Here is a 26,897-nt window from a genome sequence, read left to right on the forward strand (position 1 = left end):
TCAATTTTAACACACAGACTCTGCTTAAATTTTACTTACCAATAGGGTAACTCTTGGATACCATCATTTATGTCTACAGCTGCATTGAGAAACAGAATTCTTTTTTCTTCAGGACTTTGATATTTTGCCATTTTGTTAACATAGTTGGATATTGCGGGTGTATGTGTTTTAGAAAACCTCACTGTCTAGCCTCTTCGGCTATATATTTTAAAGCCCAAGAATGCTCTCATCTGAGGTAACCTACGTGTTTGACCTACAGACAAAGCACAAAACCTGAAAAACCTCTGATCTCTAAGGCAAAGACAGTCCACGTGATCTCAGTTGCCTTGAAAATCAGTGGCCAGCCTGTGTATTTACATTTTCAAAGCCCTCAGATCCCCAAGACCTCCAGCATACCTGCATACACATTGCCCAGAGGCAGAAAATTTTTCAGCCAGCTGTGAGATAAGCTTAGGCAGGGAAAAGGAAGGGAGGAATAAATACGCTTTTCAGCCAAATGATGAATTAAATCCCCTGCTTGGATTCTACCAGGACTGAGTTGAAGCAGGTTTTTTTTTTTTCTGTCTAGCTCTGTTCAACTCAGTTTAAGACAAGTCAGCCTTAAAGAAAGCATATGGTAGCTAGTATTGCTGTCTCCTAAGAAAAAGCAATCTTTTTTATGATTTGCAAGCAGAAGGGATATAGATTTGACCAATTATATTTTCTTGGCTTCTTTGATTAAATGTTGGCCTTCTGCATACTTTTCTATCTTTCCCTACTTGATTAGAATTTTCTATTCAACTCCTTGTATGCATTTTTTATGCTTCGGAATTATTTTTGCATTAAATTCAAATGCAGACAGGATAATCCTTTTGAGGATATATGGTTCAACCAAACCTCCAGTAAAGTCAGTCTGATGAAGGGTATCCATCTTTTTCCCAGCTTGTTAATTGATTTAATGGAGCTTAAGGGAGAGCAGTTCTGTGCATCTCATGCTTCTCTTCTCTGGATCTTCCATTATATTTAGATTAAAAAAGAGCAAAAGAAAAAAGGAAAGAGAGAAAAAAGACACTATCTAGCCACCCTTTCATTCAACCAACTGTCCATCCATTCCTTAACTGGGTTATTTTTAAAGGGAATTTAGCTTTCATCTTCTTCAATGTTCTGAAATCTTCTATGCCTCTTAAGTTTGGTTTCCAGCTGGGAAAAGGATGGGAAGCATCAAAATGAGAACAGTGATACAGGCAGTGTTTTAAGGCAGTCTGTAATTGTGAGATAGCCAGTCTAATTTCAAAAGCCTGAGAAGTCCTGATAATCTAGATAAGTACTTAAAGTTTGTGCCAGTTGACCAATCTCTACTTCTTGCAGGTTTTCCCTTCTGAACTGTACTGCTGAACAAATTTCCTGAATGCTCTTAGTAAAAAAACACCCACAGTTCATTACAGAAGGTAATATGGAATTAGTGCTGTATGATACAGCAGTTGCTGTAGAGACTGTTCCCTTTTATTAACTGAATAAATGAATTGCAATTCGCAAATGTATTTAACAATCACTATTTCAGTTTTCTGCCCAAGTAACCAAGTATCTTCATTCCCATTTGTGTGTGTGTACGTTTGTGTGTTATACTCACTTATACTATAATATTTACTAAATAGTATCTTAGACAGGGGCCACTTAAGACGGAAATCTTCGTTTCGTAAGGCATTTTAAATATTGAACTTGTCCCATTATGTCAATGAGACTACAGACTTAAACACATGTATTGTCAAATTGTGGCAGAAAGGTGAATCCTAAGAGATGCAAAGTTTACAAAATCCTATTGGTATCCATATTCTATTGGTACCCATATCAGAAACTTGTGTTAGTACGTGGAAGGGTGGCGTGAATTAGTCATCACATTTGTTGTACAAATGAATGAAGCACACCTCATGTTTTCCTAAAACAGGGATTAAGAAACAGGAGAAAGTTGGTTTTGCTAACAATTACAGAACTTTGTCTAGTCTGCTTACTTACAGGTTAATATCTACTGTAGCATTTCTTTTCCACTGTCTTTGGAGCTTCCAGTCACCTCCTCTATCTGGTAATCTGACGATTCTGGAAACCATATTCATTCTTGTGCATTTGTACTGAAACTCCAGTGATACCACCTGCTAACACCAATCAATCTGTGGTTGACCTTGTATGTGATCTGTGCGGCAGCTACTATTTTTTTTTTACTACACCCTTCCAAAAAAAAGCTCAAATGCTACTTATAGCTTTTCTGAATGAAGAGTACTTCTTATATTCACCAAACTCAGTGAGATTTCACCTGATTGCAAAGAAAAAAATCGTTTTGTTTTAGAATAGTGCTGAAAAGAGTGCTGCTGTTCTCAGGACAGCGCTTGATTCACCTGATTGCAAGGAAGAGTAGTTGTGCATGAGAGAAAGAAAAAGAGGAAGAGACAGTGGAGTCTCACAAAGGCAGCCTGAGTTACACTTACATTTGTGCGACTTATTAGGTAAAATATATTGATTTGTGTGCTTTGTTGTGTAAAATATGTCAGTCAGAATGCAAAACAGCATGTGATGCCTGAACAATACAGTTTCTCCTGCTGAAGAAAGGGAAGGCCATGAAGAGAATAACTTGTGGATGAAAGCAGGGAGGAAAAAATGTGTGTTTGAAGCTAGCAGAGAGCTGACAGGAGACTAAAATGAAGTACTGAAGCAAAGAACTAGGTGGCAGGAAAAAATCAACATGCCTTAGGAGAAATACAAAGCCATGGCTTGGATATAAATTTCTGTGTTGACTTATTTCTGATTTGTGCTTGTTTCATCAAGTTCAGAAGTTTAAGCTAAGAATACTTCCATGGAGAGTTTATTGTAAGCTCTGCAACAGGCAAGAAATTCCTTCTTCCATCCCATCCCTCCCTTTTTGTCCCCACATGCCATCTGCAGTCCCCTGTGTACTGCAACCCAAATGGTCAAAACAACTGAGTCAGCAAGGAGGTAGTTCTCAAGAGAATGTGCTTTATCTACACCCTATGTGTACAGTTTAGCTGACACAGTAACAACAACAACCAGGAAAACAGTTATTTAAAAATCAGTGCTGATTTGTTCACTGAGTTATTTTAAAGCTCTCCAAGAGCTCTGGATCAGAAATACTGTTATCTTGTTAATTGCTAGGTTAACATTTACTTCTTATTATGAATTAAAAGCCCATTGGTTCAAAGCCTCTCTCTATAAAATTATTAAGTGGCTTAAATTAAATCTTAGTGATTATACTGGATAAATACCAGTTAGCTGAGCTTGAAATATCCACACTGAAATTATGTTTAGGATTTTTAAGTACATTTCTGTTTGCATCTAATTTGATTTGTAACTATTCAGTGAAGGCCTACTCTATATTACAATATGGAAGAAACAGCAAACTCCTAACTTTATCCAACACACAAAATCTAAACATTGCTGCATTATGTGTAATCTGCATCTTACAGTGGTGAAAAAGAGCACTTGTAAACAATGAGAAGATTTATTTAGATTTATTAGACAAATGTGTGACAGAACCCTGAATGCCTGTGTGTGTATGTGCTAGAATATTTATAATGTCAGCTATAGATGTACACATCTATATATAACAGAAGGATACATATAACAGAAGGATACAAAAAGAAAGATAAGGAGGATGCACAATCCATTTCTAATTCTGAATCAGCCTTCATTAATGCTTTGCTATGTGAACCGGGACAAGTTAATTATGAGACCATTTGAATTTGCCTTCTAAAGGAAACTACTGAAAAGGGTGCTGGAGTGGGATCAGGCACAAGGGCTCAGTGATGTTATGTTGTGAGTAGCAACTTGGGACACGAGTGTAAGGAGCTCATGACTCACATTCAGGCCACTGCACCTGAATTCACCTCTGGGAATAACTTAGCAGAGTGACAGCCAGACAGCCCCAAAGACAGAATTTTCTTGAGAGTGCCACTTTGGCTAATATTGGTAGCTGCAGGGGAAAGAGATGCATAAATGGCACAGGAGGTGTAAAGAGTGGAAGAAATTCTGAGGAGTGCAAGTAGGCATGGTGACAGCAAGAACAGCCTCGATAGCAGATCATGCGGAGGAATGAGAAGGCAAACTGGCAGGAGTAGACTAGTCAATGTGGATTAGTAATAACAGCTGGAGTAAAAGTAATGCATCAGACTATAAACATCCAGTAGGCAGATACACTTAATAATGGCATGGTATCAGAGTAACAAAGAAAGAGTCATGTTAAAACTAGGAGCCAAATCATGGTCAAGGCTTGACAGATCAAGGATGCATGGGACATCGTCAGCATTTGTACATCCTGAAAATTTTTGTTCTAGGAAGCATGGAGAGGAAGCAGGTATGTAAATAATAAACAAGAGACCAGGGGAGATACCTGTAGCCTTCTGTCATCTACATTTAGTAATTATGCCGTGCTTGCTCTCTGCATGCAATCACTAAGGCCTTAAATATTTGTGCTTGTGCTTTCTTTCCAGATCTAGACATGCACTAAAAGCAAGGGGGGCCTGATGATAGCAGGGCACTCAGGAACTGCCATTATCATCTGTGCATGAGACCTGGCAGCCGCCGGATGCAGGTACATAGGCAGTGCCACGTTCTTTACATCAGTTAAATATTCTTTTTCAAAACAATTTCAGTTCATCTGCTTGCCCAAAGTTTTAAATTTATTTAACCATTAATAGCATTTAAGTATAATTACATTACTCACTTCATAAATTAAATATAGGCTGAGGATTATCTCCATAAAAAATATGTTCCTATAATTTATTCAGAAAGATTTTCAAATGATCTTAAGACTATATCTTAATCTCTACTTTTATAATAAATTTACCTATATTGATTTTATATCATAGGAGAGCCCTTAAAACCCTTGTCATTACAGTTCATTTTAAGGTAATATGTTATAAACATAGACTGGTGGCATAAGAAATATGTGTTGAGATATACTGTAACAGTGAGAAACATAATGACCATATTGGAGTACATAATGCAATATATGTCCTTAGTACTATGCAAAGATACCAACAGAGTATTATACCGTATTTTTCTCACATATACATCTTGGACACATGCATTTGCATATATGTGCTTGAAAGTCTGTGTATGTGTGTATATATATGCATATATATGGTCTCCCACACATATATTTATATGTGTACATGGACATATCTATATGTGTACAAATGTACATATTTGTACATTTAATGTAAAAAAGTCAAAGCTTAACTAATTAATGTGTCCCATTAGAACTATATTTCAAATTAGTTTCAGTTAAATATTTAGAGGTTAATATAACCCATGTAAGAGTGTGTGCTTGTATAACTGAAGTTATAATCTACAAGCAAAAAGGTGAGAGAAAAGAAGATTCTGCTCCCAGTCCCAATTATGTTCTTTGGAAATGAAATGTCCTGATGTTCTATATTCTGCAAGGACACATGATCTGTATCTATTTTCAGCGAACATCTTCTCACATGGTGGCCTAAAAATAGGCCAGCAATGAACTTTAAATAATGGCTCAGGAAGGGTATTAACCTCTTTCTCACATTCTAAGTTTGTCCCATTGCTGTAAGTATCAATATTATCAAGAATGTATCTGGTGTTAGAGAATGACAAAGCAAGTTACATACACCTCCACTTCTGCTTCTCTGCAGATGTCATTGCCTCTTAATTCCTCTCAAGGTCGGTAATATATTAAGCCGTCCACACATAATATTGACAGCATTTCTCTTCCTCTCAGTAGTGAATCTATTTTATGCCAGATGCTAAAAAGCATGAATCATTTCATTTCCAACCGCTACTGATGGGAGACTTTCTACTCTTGGTGAAATGTGGATGATTATGAAAGCTCACATTTTCATAAATACACAAGTTTTTATACAATGTGTGGCAATGAGTGGTACAATGAGTAGCTAGATTTTTATTTCAGGGACTGTGGATGTCTGTACTAGCCACTGTATTTCCCAAATAATGTTACAACTCCCATAGCATGATGCTCTCATCAGGTATATTTTTCAAATGATTCTCAGTAGTTCTACTCTTTTCTTACTTTTTTAATAGACACAGGCCCATCTTTGCTTCCTGATTTTCATTTTAGTACAAGAAAAACTCCTCATTATGAAACAAACTTATTTTTAATACATGTAAGTGACATTCATGAGATCACAGAAATAAATATTAAATAGTTTTCAGTTGCACAGTTAACTAATGACTGCAATTCAGGCTAAAATGAAAACTGTTAATTACAAAGAATGTGGCTTTTCTTTAAAATATATATAACCACACAGGTATTTATTTTATCTACAAAATAGTTTAGCCTTCGAGCAAGGCACCATCCATTGCTTCATATGTACTATAGTGATCAGGGTGCACAAACATGCAATGATCAGCTCATAAAACTTGCAACTGTATGTGCTTTAGGGCATCTTATTAGTACCCTCTCAACCAACCACAGGTTTTTGCTTTTCACAGATGCTACCACTGAACAGGACTGTGTGAAGGTATCATGAAAGAGTTGGAGACAACAGATAAAAACCATTGCCTTGAACTCAGCCCAGGAGCTACCGGGAAGTCTGTACCTGTACTCACAGTGTCAGACTCCACACTTTGCAACAGCTTTTAACTCCACTCATCTCTAACAATCTTGTATCACAGTAGTTTAGTCCCAACGGGAAGAAAACTCTTGTTAATCACTAAGAAGATCAGACACTAAGTTCCTTCAGTGTTAGACACTTATCTTTAAATTAAATAAGTGTAATTCAACACCTTGTGCATCCATATATTATCTGTCCATTTATAAGTAATTTCAAATTTTTTTTTGCAATTCCCATTTCCATTTAATCTGTTATATAAGGACTCTTCATCAAAAGAGATTACACTTTCAAAAGATTATTTTGCAACTGAGGAGGAGACCCCTGATTTTTCAGGTACTAAGACTTTAGAAAAAAAATCAGTATTTCACCTTTGGCTTACCTGCAAGACAGTTTTTGGACAAAAGATTGTAAGGATTTGCTTATTTTGTTTGCTAGATAACAGCAACAGTCTAAAACTACAGATTAGGCAGACTTTTGTGCAGGTTTCAAAATAATGTACAATTTTTTTATTCAAGTAGTACTAGGAAAAAAGCAAAACAATGATCTAGCATTGCCATGATGTGCAGAGTTTAATGTGGGTATCTCCCACAGCTTTAATAAGATTTACCTTCTTAAATCACCAGTGTACCAACTGGAAATTAAGTTCATAAATGTGCATTCAGAACAGATTTTGTGCTCTGTTGTTTCCTGTTCTCCTTGTCTTTGCCTTTGAGATCACATGCTTTTAAAAGGCAACTCCAAATTTATGCATGGGAAATGCTGCGTACCCTTCTGTATGCTGTTACTACCATAATCATAATGTGCAACTGAGTGCATAAAAATAGGCACATGCATTTGCTTCTGCATCGGACAGTTCACGGTATATTTATCCCCTCTTGCTGGTGGTGAGTCACAACGCTAGTCTTTATTTGTGGTGACTTTCATGGACACTGGCACGTTTAAAGGGTGCCCACTCAACACAGAAACTTTTGTATTACATGACCCCCAAAGCACTTTTACCAATTCCAAACAAATATGCTTCAGAAGACTTTAGCCTGCTTCTGGATACAGAATTTAAATTCCACAGTGAAAACTGAAGGAAAAGATGTTCCTTCTCACCACCTCCAAGGATGAGATTTACAGGAAAGGGACGTGGGCACGTCCACATCGTGCATCCCTGTCTTGTCTTGCACCACATTTTCTACTGTGATCAGGGCTGCATCCTGCCCTCTGCTTCCCCCCTTCCCCTTCCCACACTCCCCTTACGCAAGTTCCATGACTTTTTACTGCAGAAGCCCACGAGGGGAAAATGGAGAACCCTGGCAGGTACCAGATTGCTTTCTTGTAGCCAGATCCTGCATCTCGTAATCCTGAATTAAAACAGACCATGTAGTTTCCAACCCTGCATCAAGAATTTTCATTTATTTATTTTTCATTTATCTTCAATTATTCTCTAAAGGTTTCAAAGGAACATGTGTTAACTTCTGCTGTTTTAATGTAAAGGACTCATAGTCACAATACAGGGATTAGGGCAAAAGATAATTTGGTTTTAGCTAAATAAACCAAAACTTTCCAAATCCTACTAGAGAGGACACTAGCCAAGCCAAAGCAAGCACAGTGTTAAACGAATGTGTTTACATAAGGAGACATAACTCAGAAGTCATCTGAAGTACTTCGTTACTATTTTTAACCTCCTAAAAATCAGCAATGCCATCTATAATTGCAATAGCATATTCAGACCTAATAGGAATGAACATGCTGTGGTAAGCATTGTCTAATATGTGGCAACCTTTCCTGGCTTTCAGCAGAAGCTGCATGAAGGAAAAAAAATAAAAATGCTTGACTCTTTCCATCCACTGCCCCTAGCACTACCTGGGTATCAGCTAGCTGAACAATCCTTCACTTCATTAAAAATTGAGACATGACAGACACTTGGAAGCATGATCTTGGGCTGAGTAAGGCAATGGTGCGAAATTTTCCTCTGCGGGACAGCACTCCAGTTGCATTAGCTGCTGTTCCCTCAATGCAGCGGACCTGGTGCCCACGAAAACCTTTCTGATTCTGCTCTTCAGATGCCTGAACAGCAGTTCAGACAGGAGCAGGCACAGACTGAATTTACTCTCTATAATGGGATTTGACAGCTCTCACAGGATTTCGTTTGCATCTAAACAGTCTGGTACTTTTCTCAAATAACTTACTTTTCTATGAAAGGCAAGTACTGCACTAAGATTTTGGGCTTTGGTTTGTATTAGTATATTTGAAGAGCTCATGAAAGAACGGTCATGTCTGAAGTATTTATTAAACAATTACAACAAAGGAATCTCATAGGTAGAGTAACAAGACTGTTCAGAATCATCATTACTGAGAACTGCTGATGTATTATGATCTGTATTATTGGAAGCAGATAGATCTTGGACTTGCCAAAGCATGTCTCAGCTCAGTATGGATTTGCTAACAAAGCATGTCAAACACAGAAGGGACTGTGATCAAAGTTTCTTGAATATGTGCAACAGCAATGAAAGTGGCTGACAATTCAAAAGCTGAGTCTCAACTGCAGCATGTACACTCTGCAGCAGGTACACTCATGTATGTGCACACATCGAGGAGCAAACACACTCCCCAGAGTTCAGGAAATAAAACTAAATTGTCTTAGGTCCCTGGGAAACAGATTTGAGTGTGCACACAGTTTGTTACCATGTCACACCCGCTGGGGCAAAGCATCTTGAAACACAATAATCCAATCACCTGGTGATTGTCTGCTCATTTCCAACATTAAAATGGCCCATTTGTTTCTATTTTTAATTTTAAAAACTTACTAATAGTCCTTTCAGAGAGGTTTTCAGGGCTTTGCTTAAGCCTTGTATACTGAGACTATTATATAGGCATACCTTACACAGATCATTAAAAAATACCAATACTTTTTTTTTTTCCCCCAACATTTGTCAAATAAATAATGCTGTGGTACATCAGCATTTATTCTGCAAGACTGACACGCTGCATAATTCATTCATGACTTCAGTACTGTGGAGTATGAACTAAAGTTATGTTTTATCTGTGTCTATGTGAAAAAACCTTTAATGTACTAGATAAAGAGGTATTCACTCTCTCCATATAGCTATATAAAGAGATACTTAAATGAGCTCCAGTATGACTACATCTATAATTCTGATGCATTTTCCCTAGTTCCCCTCTTTAAGCTTCATTCCAAGGATCACTGCATATAAAAATGCATAAAAATACAGTGGATTATAATTAAAGAATTACCTCTCTGTCTTTTATGAGCTAAATTTATGGACCTAAGTTGTTATGGAAGCAAAATATTTGGTATCTCCAATAATTTAATATTGACTCTAATACTGAATTGTTTTTTAATAAACTCATTTAATTTTCTACCATTATTTTAATGTTTGATGGCCTGTATCCAAAAATCATAATGACTACACTATTAAAAAGGACTGAAGCATCCTATGGTCTAATCACACCACATTTTAGCCTCATACTATTAACTCTAGAGATGTTTCATCCTTTGTGCATAGGATTATAGTATAGTCTAAATGAGAATATAATGTTTTGCGATTTCTAAAGATAAATATTAAATAGAAGGAAAGATATTACAAAAGGAAGTAAGTTTTAATGGGGAAAAGGAGAAGGCTAATAACTGGGGGGAAAAAAAGTGAAGTTACCAAATTGATAACTTTAAAATTGATTTTTAAAGGACCAAGTACTTTCTCTAAAAATATACTCAGTTTGCCTACATGTACCAAACTGATCTGTTTTTAGTCCTGTTTTCACTTAGATACAATTACTAGTATCAATTATAAAACCAGTAATGGAAGCTTTCCGTTATTTTGTTGTGAGAGTACCTCCCTTACAAGAACTGTCACAAAATGCCACCCTTGATGCGACACTAAGCACCATGCAGGATCTTTTTCAGAATCTTACACCTGACTCATTAGGCTGTAATAGGTACCATAATGTACTTACATTCACTATCCCTATGGGAACAACAAACGCCAAGAACTTCACACAGTTCTGCTCAATTTCAGAAACAGCATGGTGTAAAGATGAAGCTTGTTAAAAAGAAACTAAAAGCAGCTTCTTATGGGCTGGTTGGAAATTACTGATGGAGAGCAATGTTAAATGATACACCTAGACAAATACATAAAATAATGTATCCATTACCTCTTAGGAGTTAGCTTTCGCAGTTACAGTTTTTTAAAAAAGTAAACTCAATGGTTGGCAGTGATTAGAAAAGCAAATTGATGTTAGGAATTATTAGAAGGGAATTATTTGTATTATTATAACATCAGTATGCTGGCTGCAGATCTGGTGCTCTGATCTTTAAAAGGCTATAGTAGATCCAGGAAAACATTTTGAGAATGGCAAGAAGGATGGATCATGGGAGTGAGCTGGCTTTCATGCAAGAAAGAATTAAGTAGAATAGGCCTCTTTACCTTAAAAAAAAAACATACAGTTTAAAGATGTTATCATAGAAGTCCATAAAATCATAACCGGCGTGCGAAAGGTGGGTAGGAATTGACTGTACTATCACTTTTGCTACAAGAATTGATGGCCATCAAAACCAAAAAACAGTAGGAGCCAGGTTCAATGCCAAAACGAGGAGGTGGTTTCTCATGCAGCAGGGTACAAGTCTGTGCTCCTTGCCAAAGGATGGTATTCATAGAATCATTAAGGTTGGAAAAGACCTCTAAGATCATCGAGTCCAACCGTCAACCCAACACCACCATGCCCACTAAACCATGTCCCTAAGCGCCTCATCTACACATCTTTTAAATACTTCCAGGGATGGTGACTCAACCACTTCCCTGGGCAGCCTGTTCCAACGTTTAACCACTCTTTCTGCAAAGAGATTTTTCCTCACGTCCAATCTAAACCTCCCCTGGCGCAACTTGAGGCCATTTCCTCTCGTCCTATTGCTAGTTACTTGGGAGAAGTATTGTTGCAGAGAGAGTACGTGGATTCAAGACGAGTGTAAATAAGTAATTGGAAGAGGTATGTATTAAGGATTACCCAGTAGACAAAACACATCAGTCAGAAAATCCCTTGAACTGAAAATATTGGGAGTCTAGGAGAGTCATTAAGAGAAATACCATACCTGCCCTGTTCTCGTTCTTCTCTGGGCATCCACCTACAGCCACTGTTGGTGAGGCTGGTGGCTTAGACAAATGCCAGAGCTGAACTACTTTGACATTTCTTACACTCTGTTCTTAGATGAGACTGCTTCTGTATATGTCTTTAAACTTTTGTCATTCAGGTGTCCTTTTAGAATAGATTTCTCTTAGCTGTGGGGGTTTTTTTAGGTTTTTTTTTTCCTGTTGTCTGTACCATCTCCATTTCATGCCATGACAGTTTTAAAGACCACTTTTGGGACTAGGGCCTTCTGATGCCAAATGATGTTCAAGCATGTAGGTGGCAAGACCTCTGAGTTAAAAAATGTGAACTTTAGAAAACTTCACAAGTATCTCTATCTGCTGAAGAACCAGAGATGATATTTATATAAGGGAAACATGCTAATTGCTACCAGTTGCTAATTACTACCTCAAGAAATGAGGCAGGGAGATAGTTAATTGCAAATGCTATTAAAGGCAGAATTTATTTCATATGTCAACTGCTGTTTGAAGATGTAGCCTTTTTCTAAGCTAGTCAGCTAGGTTTTTTTACAGTGAAAGTGTGTGGGCAGGGTGTGGGGGGGTATGGACAGAGAGATCCTGATGATTAGCTCTGACTTATTGCAGAACTTGTATGAAGCTACAGATAGATTTGATGAATCCAACCCTGCATGGCCTGGAAGAAGCAATTTAAAATCTTCCATCTCTATTGAAATTGTAACTGCCAGGAGTTTCCTGACTATCTGATTCTCAAGAAGGCTGGACAGTTATTATCAGAAAAGTCTAAGTGTGAAACAGGGGATATGCTTTTCAGTAAGAGTGAAATTTCTGAATTTAATGAAAAGAAACCTTTAATACTTTACTTTCATCAGAGAGCACCTTTCCTTATGAGCAGGTATTAGCACACCACATATGGCAATGCATGGTTAATTCAGTTTGAGCGTGTAGAGCTGAGGATATCCAATTAACTACATTACCATGGGACTAATATAGCCAAATTGGGCAACTAACTTAACCGGGGAGAAGATAAAGTTTTTAAGTCCCATTTTCTAATAAGTGTCTACCTTAGTTCCCAGTCATTGAAGGGAATCTTTTCATTAATACAAGCTTATCCTTGAATGATACAGGTCAGCTACCAGTTGCTTTGCTCAGCTATGAAGCACCTAGAGAGAGCCTTGTAAATTTTAAAAATGTTCAGGATTCTTTTTTCCTTTTTTTATGAAGCCCTAGTTAATTCCCCACAATAAACATGACTATTTCTGTTACCCAACAAAGTTAGCCACTCACACACATGTATCGAATCTTTTCTTAGCTTGTCATTATTTTAATCATGCAATCCACTATGAATGTTCCACACATAATTTTCAGAAGCTCGGTAAAATGAACATCCATCCTCTTTTACCAAAAAAGTCTTACCTCTACTATAAGCATATACAGCTTTATTAGTAGTATTATCATGTAAGAATTAATTTTACACCAGATTTTTACTGCTAATTCTATGTCCTTTAGCTATTTTTAATGGTTGAATGATCATATTTATATCATGCATAATTACTTTTCTGCTAAAAAAGAGTGAGCCAAAATTTTAAAACATGGACCAAAAAAAGGTCCTAAAGAGAGCCTAGCTGTGGAAAATTTCAGCCTATAAACTTGAATGGCTGAGAACAAGGAGAACTGAAAACACTGCAACTTTTTTTAAAACATTTGATGATATTCATGCTGTAATTATGCAGTAGTTTGTGTGGTTTCTTTTGTTCTGCTTACTGTAAGTGCAGAAATAATGGTTTCAGCTGAATGTCTTCATCAGAAGCTACTTCTATCAAGCTAAGTATGCCCTGTGAAGACTCTGAATGTTTAATTCTTACCCTATGCTAAACTCAAAGTATAATAAAATGCAGGATTCATTAAAGACTTAAGAAATGCAGTAAAAATTTATTGTTGAATGATGCAGCTAGGGGATCTGTGCTATCACCCGGACGTTATAGCCTTGTGCAGTTATTGGCACATAAGATGGTATACCCCATCTAATATACGAATAATTGTGTTCTGCCTTTAAAAGGCTCTAATTTATTATCCATTAGTAACATCAAAAAGCCACTACCTGCACTACCAAACTGCACATACTGAGGTGGTAGCTAAAATAGAATTTGAAACTGCTAAACTAAGCAATCACCCGAGTGGTGTTTTCAGGGCACAGTGCGTGAGTTGCCGCCAGAATTTGGACAGATTCATTGGGAAACCTGTTCTGGCATTGCCACTGTCCAGTTCTTACTTTTTCTTTTTTTTTTTTTAATCTTTTTCTGGAACAACTGCTGTGTTGTCATCATGGCAGTGTGCAACCTGACTGTAGCTGAGTAAATACATTTTTCTTATATAATACAGAGAACAAAGAAGACATGCTAAGTACAGCATGATCATAGCAAAACCAGAAGCCACTCCTGTGAAATTCTATTCTTACTCCATGTTTTTAGCGGCTCATTAATTTTTGAAATCTTCCATGCTTGATCTCTCCCCAGAAGTGCTTTTTGTTTTTTATGCTTGACCAAATTTGCCTTGCTGCTCTTAAGCAGTAAGAAAAAAGGAAGGGAAGGGGACAGGACTAGGGGAAGGAGGGAGAAAGGGAGGAAACAAGGAGGGAGGGAGGGAAGAAAGGAGGAAAAGACAGGTAATTAGAGTGCCATAACTGCAAATTGTTGTTAGTAAAAGAAGATTTTGCAATGGAAGGGTATTAGACTTCATTTATGGAGAAATGCTTTCCTTAATAGCAGAAACAGATGAAACTGTTTCTGATGTCAGTGACTGATGCGTCTGTACATGCTTCCATTCTTTTAACAAAACAAAAGCTCCATACCGGCCAAGATCGATGTTTTGACTGTCACTGTCACACTTTTCCTGTCCTACATGATAGATTTTTACAGTACATTCTCCTCTTAACAGTTCAAAACCTACCGAGGGGAGCCACAGGGTAAACTGGCAGAGGCAATGCAGAAGCCAGAGCTCTCCACCTGCCCTCCAAAACACTTACAAATCCACAATATAACAAAAGGGCTCAGGCTACATCTATGTTAAGGAATTAAATGGGCCCAGGCGCTGGAATTCACTCATCTGTACTGTTAAATTGTTAGAACAATCATGGTTTGGCCTGATTTTGACTTGAACCATCTAGCAGTGACCCAGCAATTCTGGGCACCATTCACCATTCCCAGTTGGCAGTTTGTAAGGAGAGAGGCCACTATCGGACATTCATAACACAGACATGGCGAAACTGTGTCAGCTGCCCTCAGAGCCTGTGAATGGGCAAGGCATTGTTTCTTATAACTGTTTTTAATATGGAACTTGATTGATTTTGGCAATGGATTGCATGACATGTTTTTCCTTCACAACAAAGAGCGGGATTCAATGGTACAGACAATCCATCACAGACCTATGCTCTTCTTATGCCTAAACAGTTGTTAAAAAAACCCCAACCTTCACATATCTTTCCAAAAGTACAGATGTCATCCTGTGCTCTGTTGGGTGTATATACACCCAACAGGGTGTATATACACACAGACATAAATTCAGTGCCACTCCTCCCAAGGCAGTGCTATCACTGCTATTTTTGCTATCACTGAAAATTACACAGGTTTCATAGAATCATAGAATCATTAAGGTTGGAAAAGACATCTAAGATTATTGAGTCCAACCCTCAACCCAACACCACCATGTCCACTAAACCATGTCCCTAAGTGCCTCATCTACACATCTTTTAAATACTTTCAGGGATAGTGACTCAACCACTTCCCTGGGCAGCCTGTGCCAATGTTTCACCACTCTTTCAGTAAAGAAATTTTTCCTCATGTCCAATCTAAACCTCCCCTGGCGCAACTTGAGGCCATTTCCTCTCGTCCTATCGCTTGTTACTTGGGAGAAGAGACCGACACCCACCTCGCTACAACCTCCTTTCAGGTAGTTGTAGAGAGTGATAAGGTCTCCCCTCAGCCTCCTTTTCTCCAGGCTAAACAGTCCCAAGTTCCCTCAGCTGCTCCTCATAAGACTTGTGCTCCAGACCCTTCACCAGCTTCGTTACCTTTCTCTGGACACGCTCCAGCACCTCAACGTCCTTCTTGTAGTGAGGGGCCCAAAACTGAACACAGTATTCGAGCCTGTGCGGCCTCACCAGTGCCGAGTAGAGAGGCAGGATCACATCCCTCCTCCTGCTGGCCACACTATTTCTGATACAGGCCAGGATGCCATTGGCCTTCTTGGCCGCCTGGGCACATTGCCGGCTCATGTTCAGCCGGCTGTCAGCCAGCACCCCCAGGTCCTTTTCCGCCAGGCAGCTTTCCAGCCACTCTTCCCCAAGCCTGTAGCGTTGCATGGGGTTGTTGTGGCCGAAGTGCAGGACCCAGCACTTGGCCTTGTTGAATCTCATACAGTTGGCCTGGACCCATCGATCCAGCCTGTCCAGGTCCCTCTGCAGAGCCTTCCCACCCTCGAGCAGATCAACACTCCCGCCCAACTTGGTGTCGTCTGCAAACTTACTGAGGGTGCACTCGATCCCCTCATCCAGATCATCAATAAAGATATTGAACAAGACCGGCCCCAAAACTGAGCCCTGGGGAACACCGCTCGTGACCGGCTGCCAGCTGGATTGAACTCCATTCACCACAACTCTCTGGGCCTGGCCATCCAGCCAGTTTTTTACCCAGCGAAGAGCACACCTGTCTAAGCCGTGAGCCGCCAGGTTCTCGAGGAGAATGCTGTGGGAGACGGTGTCAAAGGCCTTGCTGAAGTCCAGGTAGACCACATCCACAGCCTTTCCCTCATCCACTAGGCGGGTTACCTGGTCATAGAAGGAGATCAGGTTGGTCAAGCAGGACCTGCCTCTCATGAACCCGTGCTGGCTGGGCCTGATCCCCTGGTTGTCCCGCTCATGCCTTGTGAGCGCCCTCAAGATGAACCGCTCCATAATCTTCCCCGGCACCGAGGTCAGGCTGACAGGCCTGTAGTTCCCCAGATCCTCCTTCCGGCCCTTCTTGTAGATGGGCGTCACATTGGCAAGCCTCCAGTCGTCCGGGACCTCCCCCGTTAACCAGGACTTCTGATAAATGATGGAGGGTGGCTTGGTAAGCTCCTCTGCCAGCTCCCTCAGCACTCTCGGGTGGATCCCATCCAACCCCATAGACTTGTGAGCGTCCAGGTGGCGTAGCAGGTCGTTGACTGCTTCCTCTTGGATTATGGGGGGTTCATCCTGCTCGCCGTCCCTGTCTTCCAGCTCAGGGGGCCGAGTACCCTGAGGATAACTGGTCTGCCTGTTAAAGACTGAGTCAAACAAGGCATTAAGTACCTCAGCCTTTTCCTCATCGTCGGTGACAGTGTTCCCCTCCACATCCAATAAAGGATGGAGATTCTCCTTGGCTCTCTTTTTGTCATTAATGTATTTGTAAAAACATTTTTTTGTTGTCTTTAACGACAGCGGCCAGATTGCGTTCTAGCTGGGCTTTTGCCTTTCTCATTTCCTCTCTGCACGACCTAACGAGATCCCTGTACTCTTCTTGAGTCGCCTGCCCCTTCTTCCACAAGCGGTAAACTCTCCTTTTTTTTCCTGAGTCCCAGGAAGAGCTCCCCGTTCAGCCAGGCCGGTCGTCTTCCCCGCCTGTTCTTCTTACGGCGTACAGGGACAGCCTGCTCCTGCGCCTTTAAGACTTCCTTCTTGAAGATCGTCCAGCCTTCCTGGACCCCTTTGCCCTTCAGGACCGTCTCCCAAGGGACTCTCTCAACCAACGTCCTGAACAGGCCAAAGTCTGCCCTCCGGAAGTCCATGGCTGCGGTTTTGCTGGCCCCCCTCCTTACTTCACCAAGAATCGAGAATTCTACCATTTCATGGTCGCTAAGCCCAAGACGGCCTCCGACCACCACATCTCCCAATAGTCCTTCTCTGTTTGTAAACATCAGGTCCAGTGGGGCGCCTCCCCTGGTAGGCTCCCTCACCAGCTGTGTCAGGAAGTTGTCTTCCACACACTCCAGGAACCTCCTAGACTGCTTCCTCTCTGCCGTGTTGTATTTCCAGCAGACGTCCGGGAAGTTGAAGTCCCCCACGAGAACAAGGGCTAGCGATTGTGAGACTTCTGCCAGCTGCTTGTAGAATGCTTCATCCGCCTCTTCAAGCCTTGCTACCCTCGAGAAGGAAGGGTTCTGTGGCGCAATTCTCCGCTCCGGAGCCCTTCACCTGGGTGGCTTCGCTGAAATGGCGGGTACACTGGGTTTTAAACTGCCGCCGTCCCTCCTGTCCCCACCCACACTGAGTCAGAGCTGCTGCTCGTCAGGAGCTCCCTCCTCTGGCTCGGGGAAGGGGCAGGCTGGGGCACCCTCTCACCCCCTGCGCTTTTGCCTTCGTGGTTTTTGCCACGGTTTTGCCGCTTTAGGAAGGGTCCCCCGGCGCGATCCTCCGCTCCGGAGTCCTTCGCCTCAGTGACTTCGAGGCTTTCATCACATATTAGACTGCTCCTCCTTCATTCTCCCCTTTTCTTTTTTCTTTTCCCTGTTTATGCTGTCTTCTCTGTGAATTTTTCAGCTTCATTCTTCTCTGTTCTTTTTTTCCCTCCTTTCAGTAGAGGGTATCAGCCAACTGATAATACAAACATCCTTGAGTAGGTCAGGCATGAGCACCTCGCAACAGAAGACAGTCATTTATATTCCCATTAAGCAGCTACCTCTGTTACAGCAAGATGAATGCTGCCTTCCTCCCACACAAGCACCTTGCCAAAGAAAATTCCAACTGCTTCCACACATAACATAACATAACATAACATAACATAACATAACATAACATAACATAACATAACATTATAAAACCCCCAGAACTGGAATACAGACTAGGGTTTTAACAAAAGAGATTTTTTAATGGCTTGTATATCATATTCCAGCTTCCTGATCTCAGATAAAGACCATCTTAATCAAGGATGCTACTTCACAGAATGAAACAAAGCAGCTCTCCCTTCACTGGTGGCTTTCAGTGGTTTCATCTGCACAGATGTGTGGTTAGCAAGCAGGGAGAGCAGAAAAAACCTGTCACCCAGGACCATTCTAGTCCAGCCCCTCTCTATTTTAAAGACTGGCAGAAAGCCATGAGTTCCTCTGAACAATTACAGATGGGATCTTACTCTTTGACATCCTTGCGTGGCAGTGACTCTGACAGACTAGTTCAGAATAGAGTGTAAATCTGCTTATTTCTTTGTGTCGATCTAATATAAAATTCATTCTCCTGGTCATTCATTGACTAGGTCAAGTGAGATTAAATATTACAGAATAGAATCAGAAAGAGCATTTCAACACAGAAACAGCAAAGACATGAAAGTTTTCCGTACCATGAAGAAATACTCAAATACTTTAATCTTACCTCTCTGAGGGGATCATTGAGCTCATTCAAAATGTTTTCTTCATCAAAGATCTTGCCTTGGTAGCGGTGCTCATAGTAATCATGGATCTTCTGGCGCATTTCAGCAGGTAACTTGTGGAATGACATGTACTGTTCCACTTGTTTGTACTGTCAGGACAACAAAAGGAAGAATCAGAAACACCCCCCACATTGTTTTACTATCTAAAGACACCTACAAAATGAAAATTCATTCATGTATCCACTTAAGTTTTACATATTTTATAAATGTAACATTTTATTTGTATGTCAGAGAACCCTCACACAAATATTAGTTAATTTAGTATTACTCACATGACAGCACAACTACAAATTACAGAAACTGCCTTTAGTGGCGATGCTAATATCCACATTAATATGTAAGTTTTAGAAACGAAACCCTCACACTTGTCATGTGTTCCCTAAATTCCCAGCTATACAGAAGTCGTGAAAATACACCAACGCCATTTTTAGCTCATTCCATGCAGCAGAAAGGGAAACTGTACAAAGTGTGCATCTACGTCTCCAGTGCTGCATTCAGAGAGAGTTTAAGGTGTGAAATTTCAGGAAGTGGCTATGCTGTATTAATATGCAACATATTAATGTTGTGTATGCTTATAAAGTGACGGAAGAACAAAGTTAAAATCTGTGGAGATAATGAAGTAGAAAGCATTCCTCAGGAGGAATGAAGAGAAGAGAGAAGTGAACTGGAAAAACAGGCATGGCATCAGGAAACAGAAAGTGGGGGAAGAGAGAGATGCCAGGACCCAGGAGTCTCAGAAGACCTCACTTCATCTACCTTGTGCATTTGGTTTCCTTGTTTCTACTAGTCCTCTGTCCTGCCTTCTGCTTTGTTTGCTTCCCTTCTTCAGAAGTCTTTTTGGATAGCATAAGTTTCAGAAAAGAAAGTCCTGAACTAACATGCTCAGAGTTGTACTGTGCTAACTGTATGATAAATCTGAGACCCACAAAATGGAGAAGTTGCCTAAACCGCAAATGGACAAGTACTGCTTGACCAAGACTTTTGCCCCTCAGACCCCCCAACCTTGTCTCAGTTGAAGAGGATAAGACACTGAGACACAGAAGGATGAAAACCCTCCCAGACTTATAGGTGAGTTAAAACTTGGCAGAAACTTGGTTTACATATGTAAAGAGTCTTCATTTAATTTTTTTCTTCATTTTTTCATACTTAATTAGGCAATTTTAACTGTTTTCAATGAAAAAGCCAGTGAAGTCTTAATTAGGGTCAGCATCTCTGCACAGCAATTAAATGCATTTATAATGTACATGCACTCCTTACGAACTGCAGCACATATCCTTTAACTTGTATAATTGAAGGCTGCTCCATCCTCTGGAACTGAAATTGATTTTTGCTCTGCAAAGTGGCAAAAGATTAGATGAAGCCACATGTACAACATGCATTCCACAAATAAGAGGACAGTAATTGTGCATGGGACTATTTAACAATGTATGATGAATATGTAAGTCTGATTTAACCTCTGTACAGCTATTTTCCACCTCTGAAGCAAGAATTCTTCACCCTCACCCTTTAGAAGTGAGATTTAAATTTGCATGCCCATCATTGGTTCCTGTTCTGATATGGAGAAATTTATCCATACATTGTGGGTTTGAATCAGAGTTCTGGGTCACCAGAAGACAGACACGCTCTAGCATAAACAAAGTATTACTTCTAAAATTACCCTACTAATCAGTTACAGCTAATCTAGGCACAGATTTACTTAGCAGGAAAGGACATGAGATCTCCCAGTGCTCTATGTATCTCACCAAGGTAGTCACATAGTCCCAGCCGCTGTGCAGTGCTCCAGCTTTTCTGAAGCAAAACCAAGAAGAAGATGCTGCACTGTGCAATGTCCCCTTCGTGCCTGTGTCCAGGCCTCCATTGCTGTGGCCTTGTGTAAGGATATGTAACGTGTCATGTGTCGTAGCACACATGGACGGGGAAAGGACTTCACTATGCTCCCTAGCACAGGAACTGCACCCCTCTACCCAATCTTATTTGCATACAAATGTGCTTGAGCAATGCTAATAAAGAGTAATCCTTGCTAATAAAAAATATACGTCCACTGAGATGTATAATGCAAGAGAGCTGCAATGGACTTTTACACCAGAATGACCTTGAAGAAGAGAACATTCGTGCTAAAAGCAATTTGCTTTGCCAGCAATTTACACTGCTCCTTTTCATTAGTGCTGTTATTTGAATAGGTGCTTTCTCCCACATAAGCGAGTTCTTTTCTCTACTAGGGTTTATGCTTACACATGAGAATTTTAGGGAAACAGAAAAAATAAAACTAGTAGGAATGTAGTGCTTATCACTGGTGTGTCTCAAAATGTTTCCAAATTAATAACACATAGAATAATAGGGACAGCTGCACATTAGCAACATTTTCTTTAAAAAACCTACAACAAGGAAGTTAAAGTCTCCCACAATTCCCAGAAATATTTAACTATTTAAAATACTATCAAGGTCTCTTTCCATGTCAAAATATCTGACCCTGTGAGTGTACAGTATACTATCACTATCACCCTGTAATAAATCTTTTCCTAATCTTTCTCAGTGACTTTGACTCATATTCTGTATCATTCGTGCTACTACTACTCCCTTCTTGACATTGTCAGAGCATTCATGTGAAGCGTTGTCTCAAAATTTTAACTTACTCTTTTCTTCAGCAACTGATATCTTTCACTAACTCAGTCCTGATTGCTTTTTTTATTTCTCAGGAAAGCAAGTTCATTTTTTCAGCCTGCTATATGTTATTGGCAATATTGAGGGTTTCCCAGATTAGTTCTCACTGTGGTGTGTCACATGCCAGTTGCAAAAAAGTGTGCTAAAATGAAGATACAAAGAGAGCAAAATTAATATGGTCTTGTTCATTTTGTGTAATAAAACACTAATTTGTCCTTTGAAGACTATTTTCTCTGTGGATACCACAGATATCAATAATGGTTAGAAATGGAGACATTCTTCACTTTTCAATAATTATACTGATTTTTGAAGTTGGCTTTTTTAGTTCATGAAAAAATGCAAATAACTTAAAGAGAACTGAACTGTTTTCTGGGAAAAAAAAATGTCAAAAAGGTTAAAAAATTCTCATTAGCACTGTGAATCCCTTGAATAAATATGAAAATTCAGTAGCTTCTTCCCCTGATTTTTCTAAGTGTGATTTTACATATGAAGTTGATAAAATTGTCAATGAAGTTAAATTTTGTCAAAAGGTTGTATTTTAATCATATTTAAAAGAGCTGTAACTGATCCTGAGTCATCCATCAGACCCGACACTTGAACGTGCATCTTCATATGTGAGTGGAATCATTTCTCTCTAATGACTCTTCTCATCACACTGTATCTTGTAACTTTTCCCTTCTAGACTGAAAATTTTGGTTTGCTTGGGGGAGGGTTGGTTGGTTTGTTTTTTTTCTTGTTTGTTTTGGTTTATTCAGAAAAGAGATGCCTTAATTCCACATTCACAAAAGTACCTCTGGTGCTTTTCTTACATCTGTGTGAAATAACTTTCAGAGCCACATCAAGTTCCCTCAAAACTGACTTTTTTTGTGTGTGTGTCTTTTTTTACGCCACATGAGAAGCACCAGACTACATTCAAAATATAAATGACTGTGTTAAAACTCTCTTTTTTAATTTCAGATTGCCTTTTCATCCTTGCTCCTGCCTCACACCAAGGAGCACTTGATTTTCCAGGGAGGAACTATTTAGTAAGGGACTCCACCTATGCACATCTACAGGGACGTCAGAGGCCTCTAAAGGCAACGGCAAACTAACTCCAATTCCAGGGTTCTGAAGAGAGAAAGAAGAGGCATCCAGGCTATTCAGCAGAGCCTGTGCTGGATGAAGACATGGCAAGACAAAGGAAAGTGAAGATAAACTTCTTAAAATGGGAACATTGTTGTTTTGCCTAATGTTACTACACCCAAGTAAGAGTTTATTTCCATAAAACCCTAAATGTGGTCCAGTTAACCTCAATATGTTTTCTGGTAATCAAATGCTTTCAGATTGCTTTAAAAAACTTACTGCATGATGATGTAACTGACTGCAATTAAATAAAAACATTATCATCTTTCTTTCTTTCTTTCCCTGGATCAGCTGGCTTATACTCTGAAATATGGAGTTCACAAGCCTTCTGATCCTACTTGATGCAGTTTTAAATGCTTTTATTATACATACGAATACCTATTTTTGTATCCTGCTGTGCTTCTATACTATTTACTCTGTTTTTTGCCTGTACAATGAATATATTCTTTTTGCACTTTAACTTTCCTCTTTCTCAAATTCATTACATGTTGTTTTATATTTTCATAAAAGTAAACAGTATTTTTGAATGCTGATGTTGGTTTTCATACCTGTTACAACTATGTATTCCTGGTCTTTTCAATATCTCACTGAATGGAAGAAATGCTATGTTGCTGACCACTCCACACCTATCTCTTTTTTTAAGATTAATAGTGAATTGTTTGTCCTAAAATGAGTATGTATATTAATGTGATTTATATATTGCACTGCCATAATTTCAGTAATTTCTATCCCAGCGTTTTATATTCATCACTGAAATGAAAATGCCCATAAATGCTACACAAATAAACAAATAAAATTGCTGAAATAGGCAAAAGCTAAGTGGATTTCAAAGTTAAGTAATATTTCACAGATTTTTATTGCAAAGCACCATCCAGTAATAACTGTTTCTTGTTGTTTCAGCCATAATCTTATTCATGGGCTCCTTGTATGTAGCAAAATTCTGCTACTCTGTTCCTCCAGCAAAAGGTGAGTAGTATGACATTGATCATATGAGGTCTTTAGTACAGTTGGTTAGGAAACTAGTTATCCTTAAAAAAAATAGGTATGGAAAAAGCCAAAGGAGAGGAGTGAGGTCTTTTTCATAATGATTTGCAAATGAAGCAGGGAAAATATTTTAAAATTAAGACAGTATCCCAATACAGGCAATATGCCAGTGAAACCAGTAAAATAGAAACCTGAATGTTGATCTCTCACAAGATATTGTAGTATGTAAGTTGAGCTTACCAGGTCCTTTCCTCATAATATTTCGTAACTAGCAAGTTTCCTGTTTTAGCTGAAAAAATTCTCAGTCCTAATAATCTTTACAGCTCAACATTCAGTCCTTGATACAATAAACCATATAAACATATGAAACACATGAATAATATCAGTTAAAAAACATGAAACTAATGATATGCATGTACGGTACCTGGACCTGGACCTGGTCACACCCAAAGTACCTGAATATCTTTCAGAAACAAGTGCCAATGTCAGATTTTTCCAAAATGTCAGCACTCAACAACTTTGATAAGTGACTAGTTTTTCAAAGGACCTAGGTCCCTGTACCTTCATTTGAAAATCCAGCTTGAATGATACGCCTTTTGCACTTTGTACAACAATTTTGTCCTTGGCAATTGAGCCTCACTTCTAGGGAAGTCTCCCCCAAAAAACTATAAGCATCTGTAAAAATGTTTCAATGTTTATATTCAGGTTCTCTTTCCTTTTACCACAAATGTAATCCTGACCCTTAAAGTACATTACTAAAATACTTTAATGGTATTTTTAACATACTGTATAAGATGTTAGTATAAAATGAATCACATATAGACAGGCTAGGAAAAAAAGAGGAAACAGTACTTTTACTTTATTGGAGGTTTATATCCAGTCAAAGCCACAGCCTTACAAAAACAAACTTTTCAATGAGATGTGGAAAAAAAATAAATCGTTTATACTGGTTACAAATGTAAAAGGAAAGCAGAGATCATTTGTCAAATCCTTCTGCTGAATTAAGCAAGTTCTGTCCCACAATTTAGATGCAATAAATTCATCAGTATTCTTAAAATGGTTTGAAAACGCTTGCCTGCCATGTATAAAAGAAGAATCTAAGCAGCATTATAATATGCAGGAGATTTAACTCACTGAGAAGGAGCAGAAAGGTGAGAGAAGGCAATTTGATCAAGATGAAGCCTTTCTAAATAATGAACACCAAGCAAAGAACCATCACAATTCTGCATGGTTTCTAAACTACATTAGGAAAAACAGGTCCCCTGAGTTATTGAATTTATTCCCCTGCTATTGCAAAACCTCACATCGTATAACTCCTTATAAACAAATCAAGCCATCTCAAAACCAGTTAGACTTTCTCTTTCCATCAATCCTTTAAGAATATTGTTTCAAGAAACTCACTGGTCTTATTCATAGTTCTGAACCTTATTTTAAATGTATGCAGATGCAGTTTAAATCAACTAATGCTTAGTACAAAACTATCTAGCAGCTCAAAAAGCTCCTGTGCCTTGGTATTTCTCTCTAGAGTGTTTATAGATGGGAATCGTGTCTCTTCCCAGCCTCATCCAAGTAGTCTATTCTACTTTTTGTTCAGAAGACAGCATACTGGCCCTCTTCTTTTTCATCCATTCTAGTTTGAGTTCATCCTTCTCCAACTGCAATTACTAGAACTGTACATAGTATTTTAGAGGAAGTCTCACAGATTCGTAGTTCATACTATTATTTCTTTCCCATCTAGTGGAAAATCAAGATGCACTGAAATGGTTGTTTGCAGTCATTCTATGAGCAGCTTCATCACCCAGATTCCTCATTTTCTCCTTGCCACTTGCAATTGCTGTGCTCATCTTCCAGTTTATAGCAGCACCTTGTACTAGAACCTGAGTCCTTGGATTTTGAATTTCTGAATTTCATCCTATTCCTATTACTTTGCCTCTCAAAACTCAACTCATTCTTTCTATAAATTATCTTGATCTTTCTATAATATTAGATTTGAAGCCTTATGCCATCCTAAGCTTCATACCATCATTGAACTCATCAGCACACTCCTGAAGGTATTATGCAAGCCTAGTGACAATATCGTGCCTTTAGGTATTTTTCTACTAGGCTTGCTCCAGCTTGATATCTGGAAAACTCACAATGGGCCCACAACCAAACTGGGGGAAGTACTGGCAGTAGTACATGTCAAAGAAAAGAAAATTGCTGTCTTACACCAGCTTTGCTTGTAAGAGCAGGATGAGGTCTACATACCCTAAAGCAAATCAGTTCTGCGTAGATGACATGTTACAGTCTACATAGCAGGTGTCACATAGAAGACATCCCAGAAACCTCTTATACATCCTAACACTTACATGATTTTCATCTTTGTAATTTTCATCTACTACTACTTTCAAAAAATCAAGCGAATCAAAAGGCAGCAAACTTGCCTATCACCAAAACTGGAATTTGAACAGAAACTTTTAGAATTACAAAATTAAGACTGCTCTCCTTCTGTGCTAAACAGTCTTGAAAAACGTGAACTGACAACAAAAATTGGAAAGTTATTAGTGCGATACTTTAGTTCAGCTTTCTAAAAGTCAAGAGTCTAATTTAAACCTGTTATCCTGACTCTCTCATAACAAGAGAGAGAGAACAAGGGGCAATTAATCTCATTCTAAAATTCATGTCTTGCATAGATGGAATAAACTCACCTTTCTCATCCTTATCTCTCTCTCCATTGACCCTAGGGGAGGTCTAAATAACTAGCACTGACCAATTAGCTAAACATCAACTGTAAACATGTATTTTAAAATAATAATTTATTTAAAGATTCTAAAATATGAACCGTTCTATTGTGATACACATATATATAGCATCTGATCCAACAGGACAATACTAAAGGATTACTTTCAAATGCAATCATTCGCCCTTATAACTGTGCTTCTAGAATTTTAGACTTAAAGGAAGACATTTAATAAATTTGGTTATCAAAAGAAGAAAGTGAATGCTACAGGGAG

At 39.0% G+C, this 26,897-nt stretch overlaps 1 protein-coding gene across 2 annotated transcripts in view; it reads right to left on the bottom strand.

Moving 5' to 3' along the window:
- Positions 1–26,897, bottom strand: part of HCN1 (hyperpolarization activated cyclic nucleotide gated potassium channel 1) — a 215,197-nt gene that overhangs the window by 28,478 nt on the left and 159,822 nt on the right. For both annotated transcript variants that reach the window (XM_076362698.1, XM_076362697.1), the window contains one exon: positions 19,080–19,226. In XM_076362698.1, the coding sequence (XP_076218813.1) occupies positions 19,080–19,226 (147 nt within the window). The remainder of the gene's footprint in view (positions 1–19,079; positions 19,227–26,897) is intronic.

The sequence above is a fragment of the Aptenodytes patagonicus genome, chromosome Z (assembly GCF_965638725.1).
Source record: "Aptenodytes patagonicus chromosome Z, bAptPat1.pri.cur, whole genome shotgun sequence".
Lineage (NCBI taxonomy): Eukaryota > Metazoa > Chordata > Aves > Sphenisciformes > Spheniscidae > Aptenodytes > Aptenodytes patagonicus.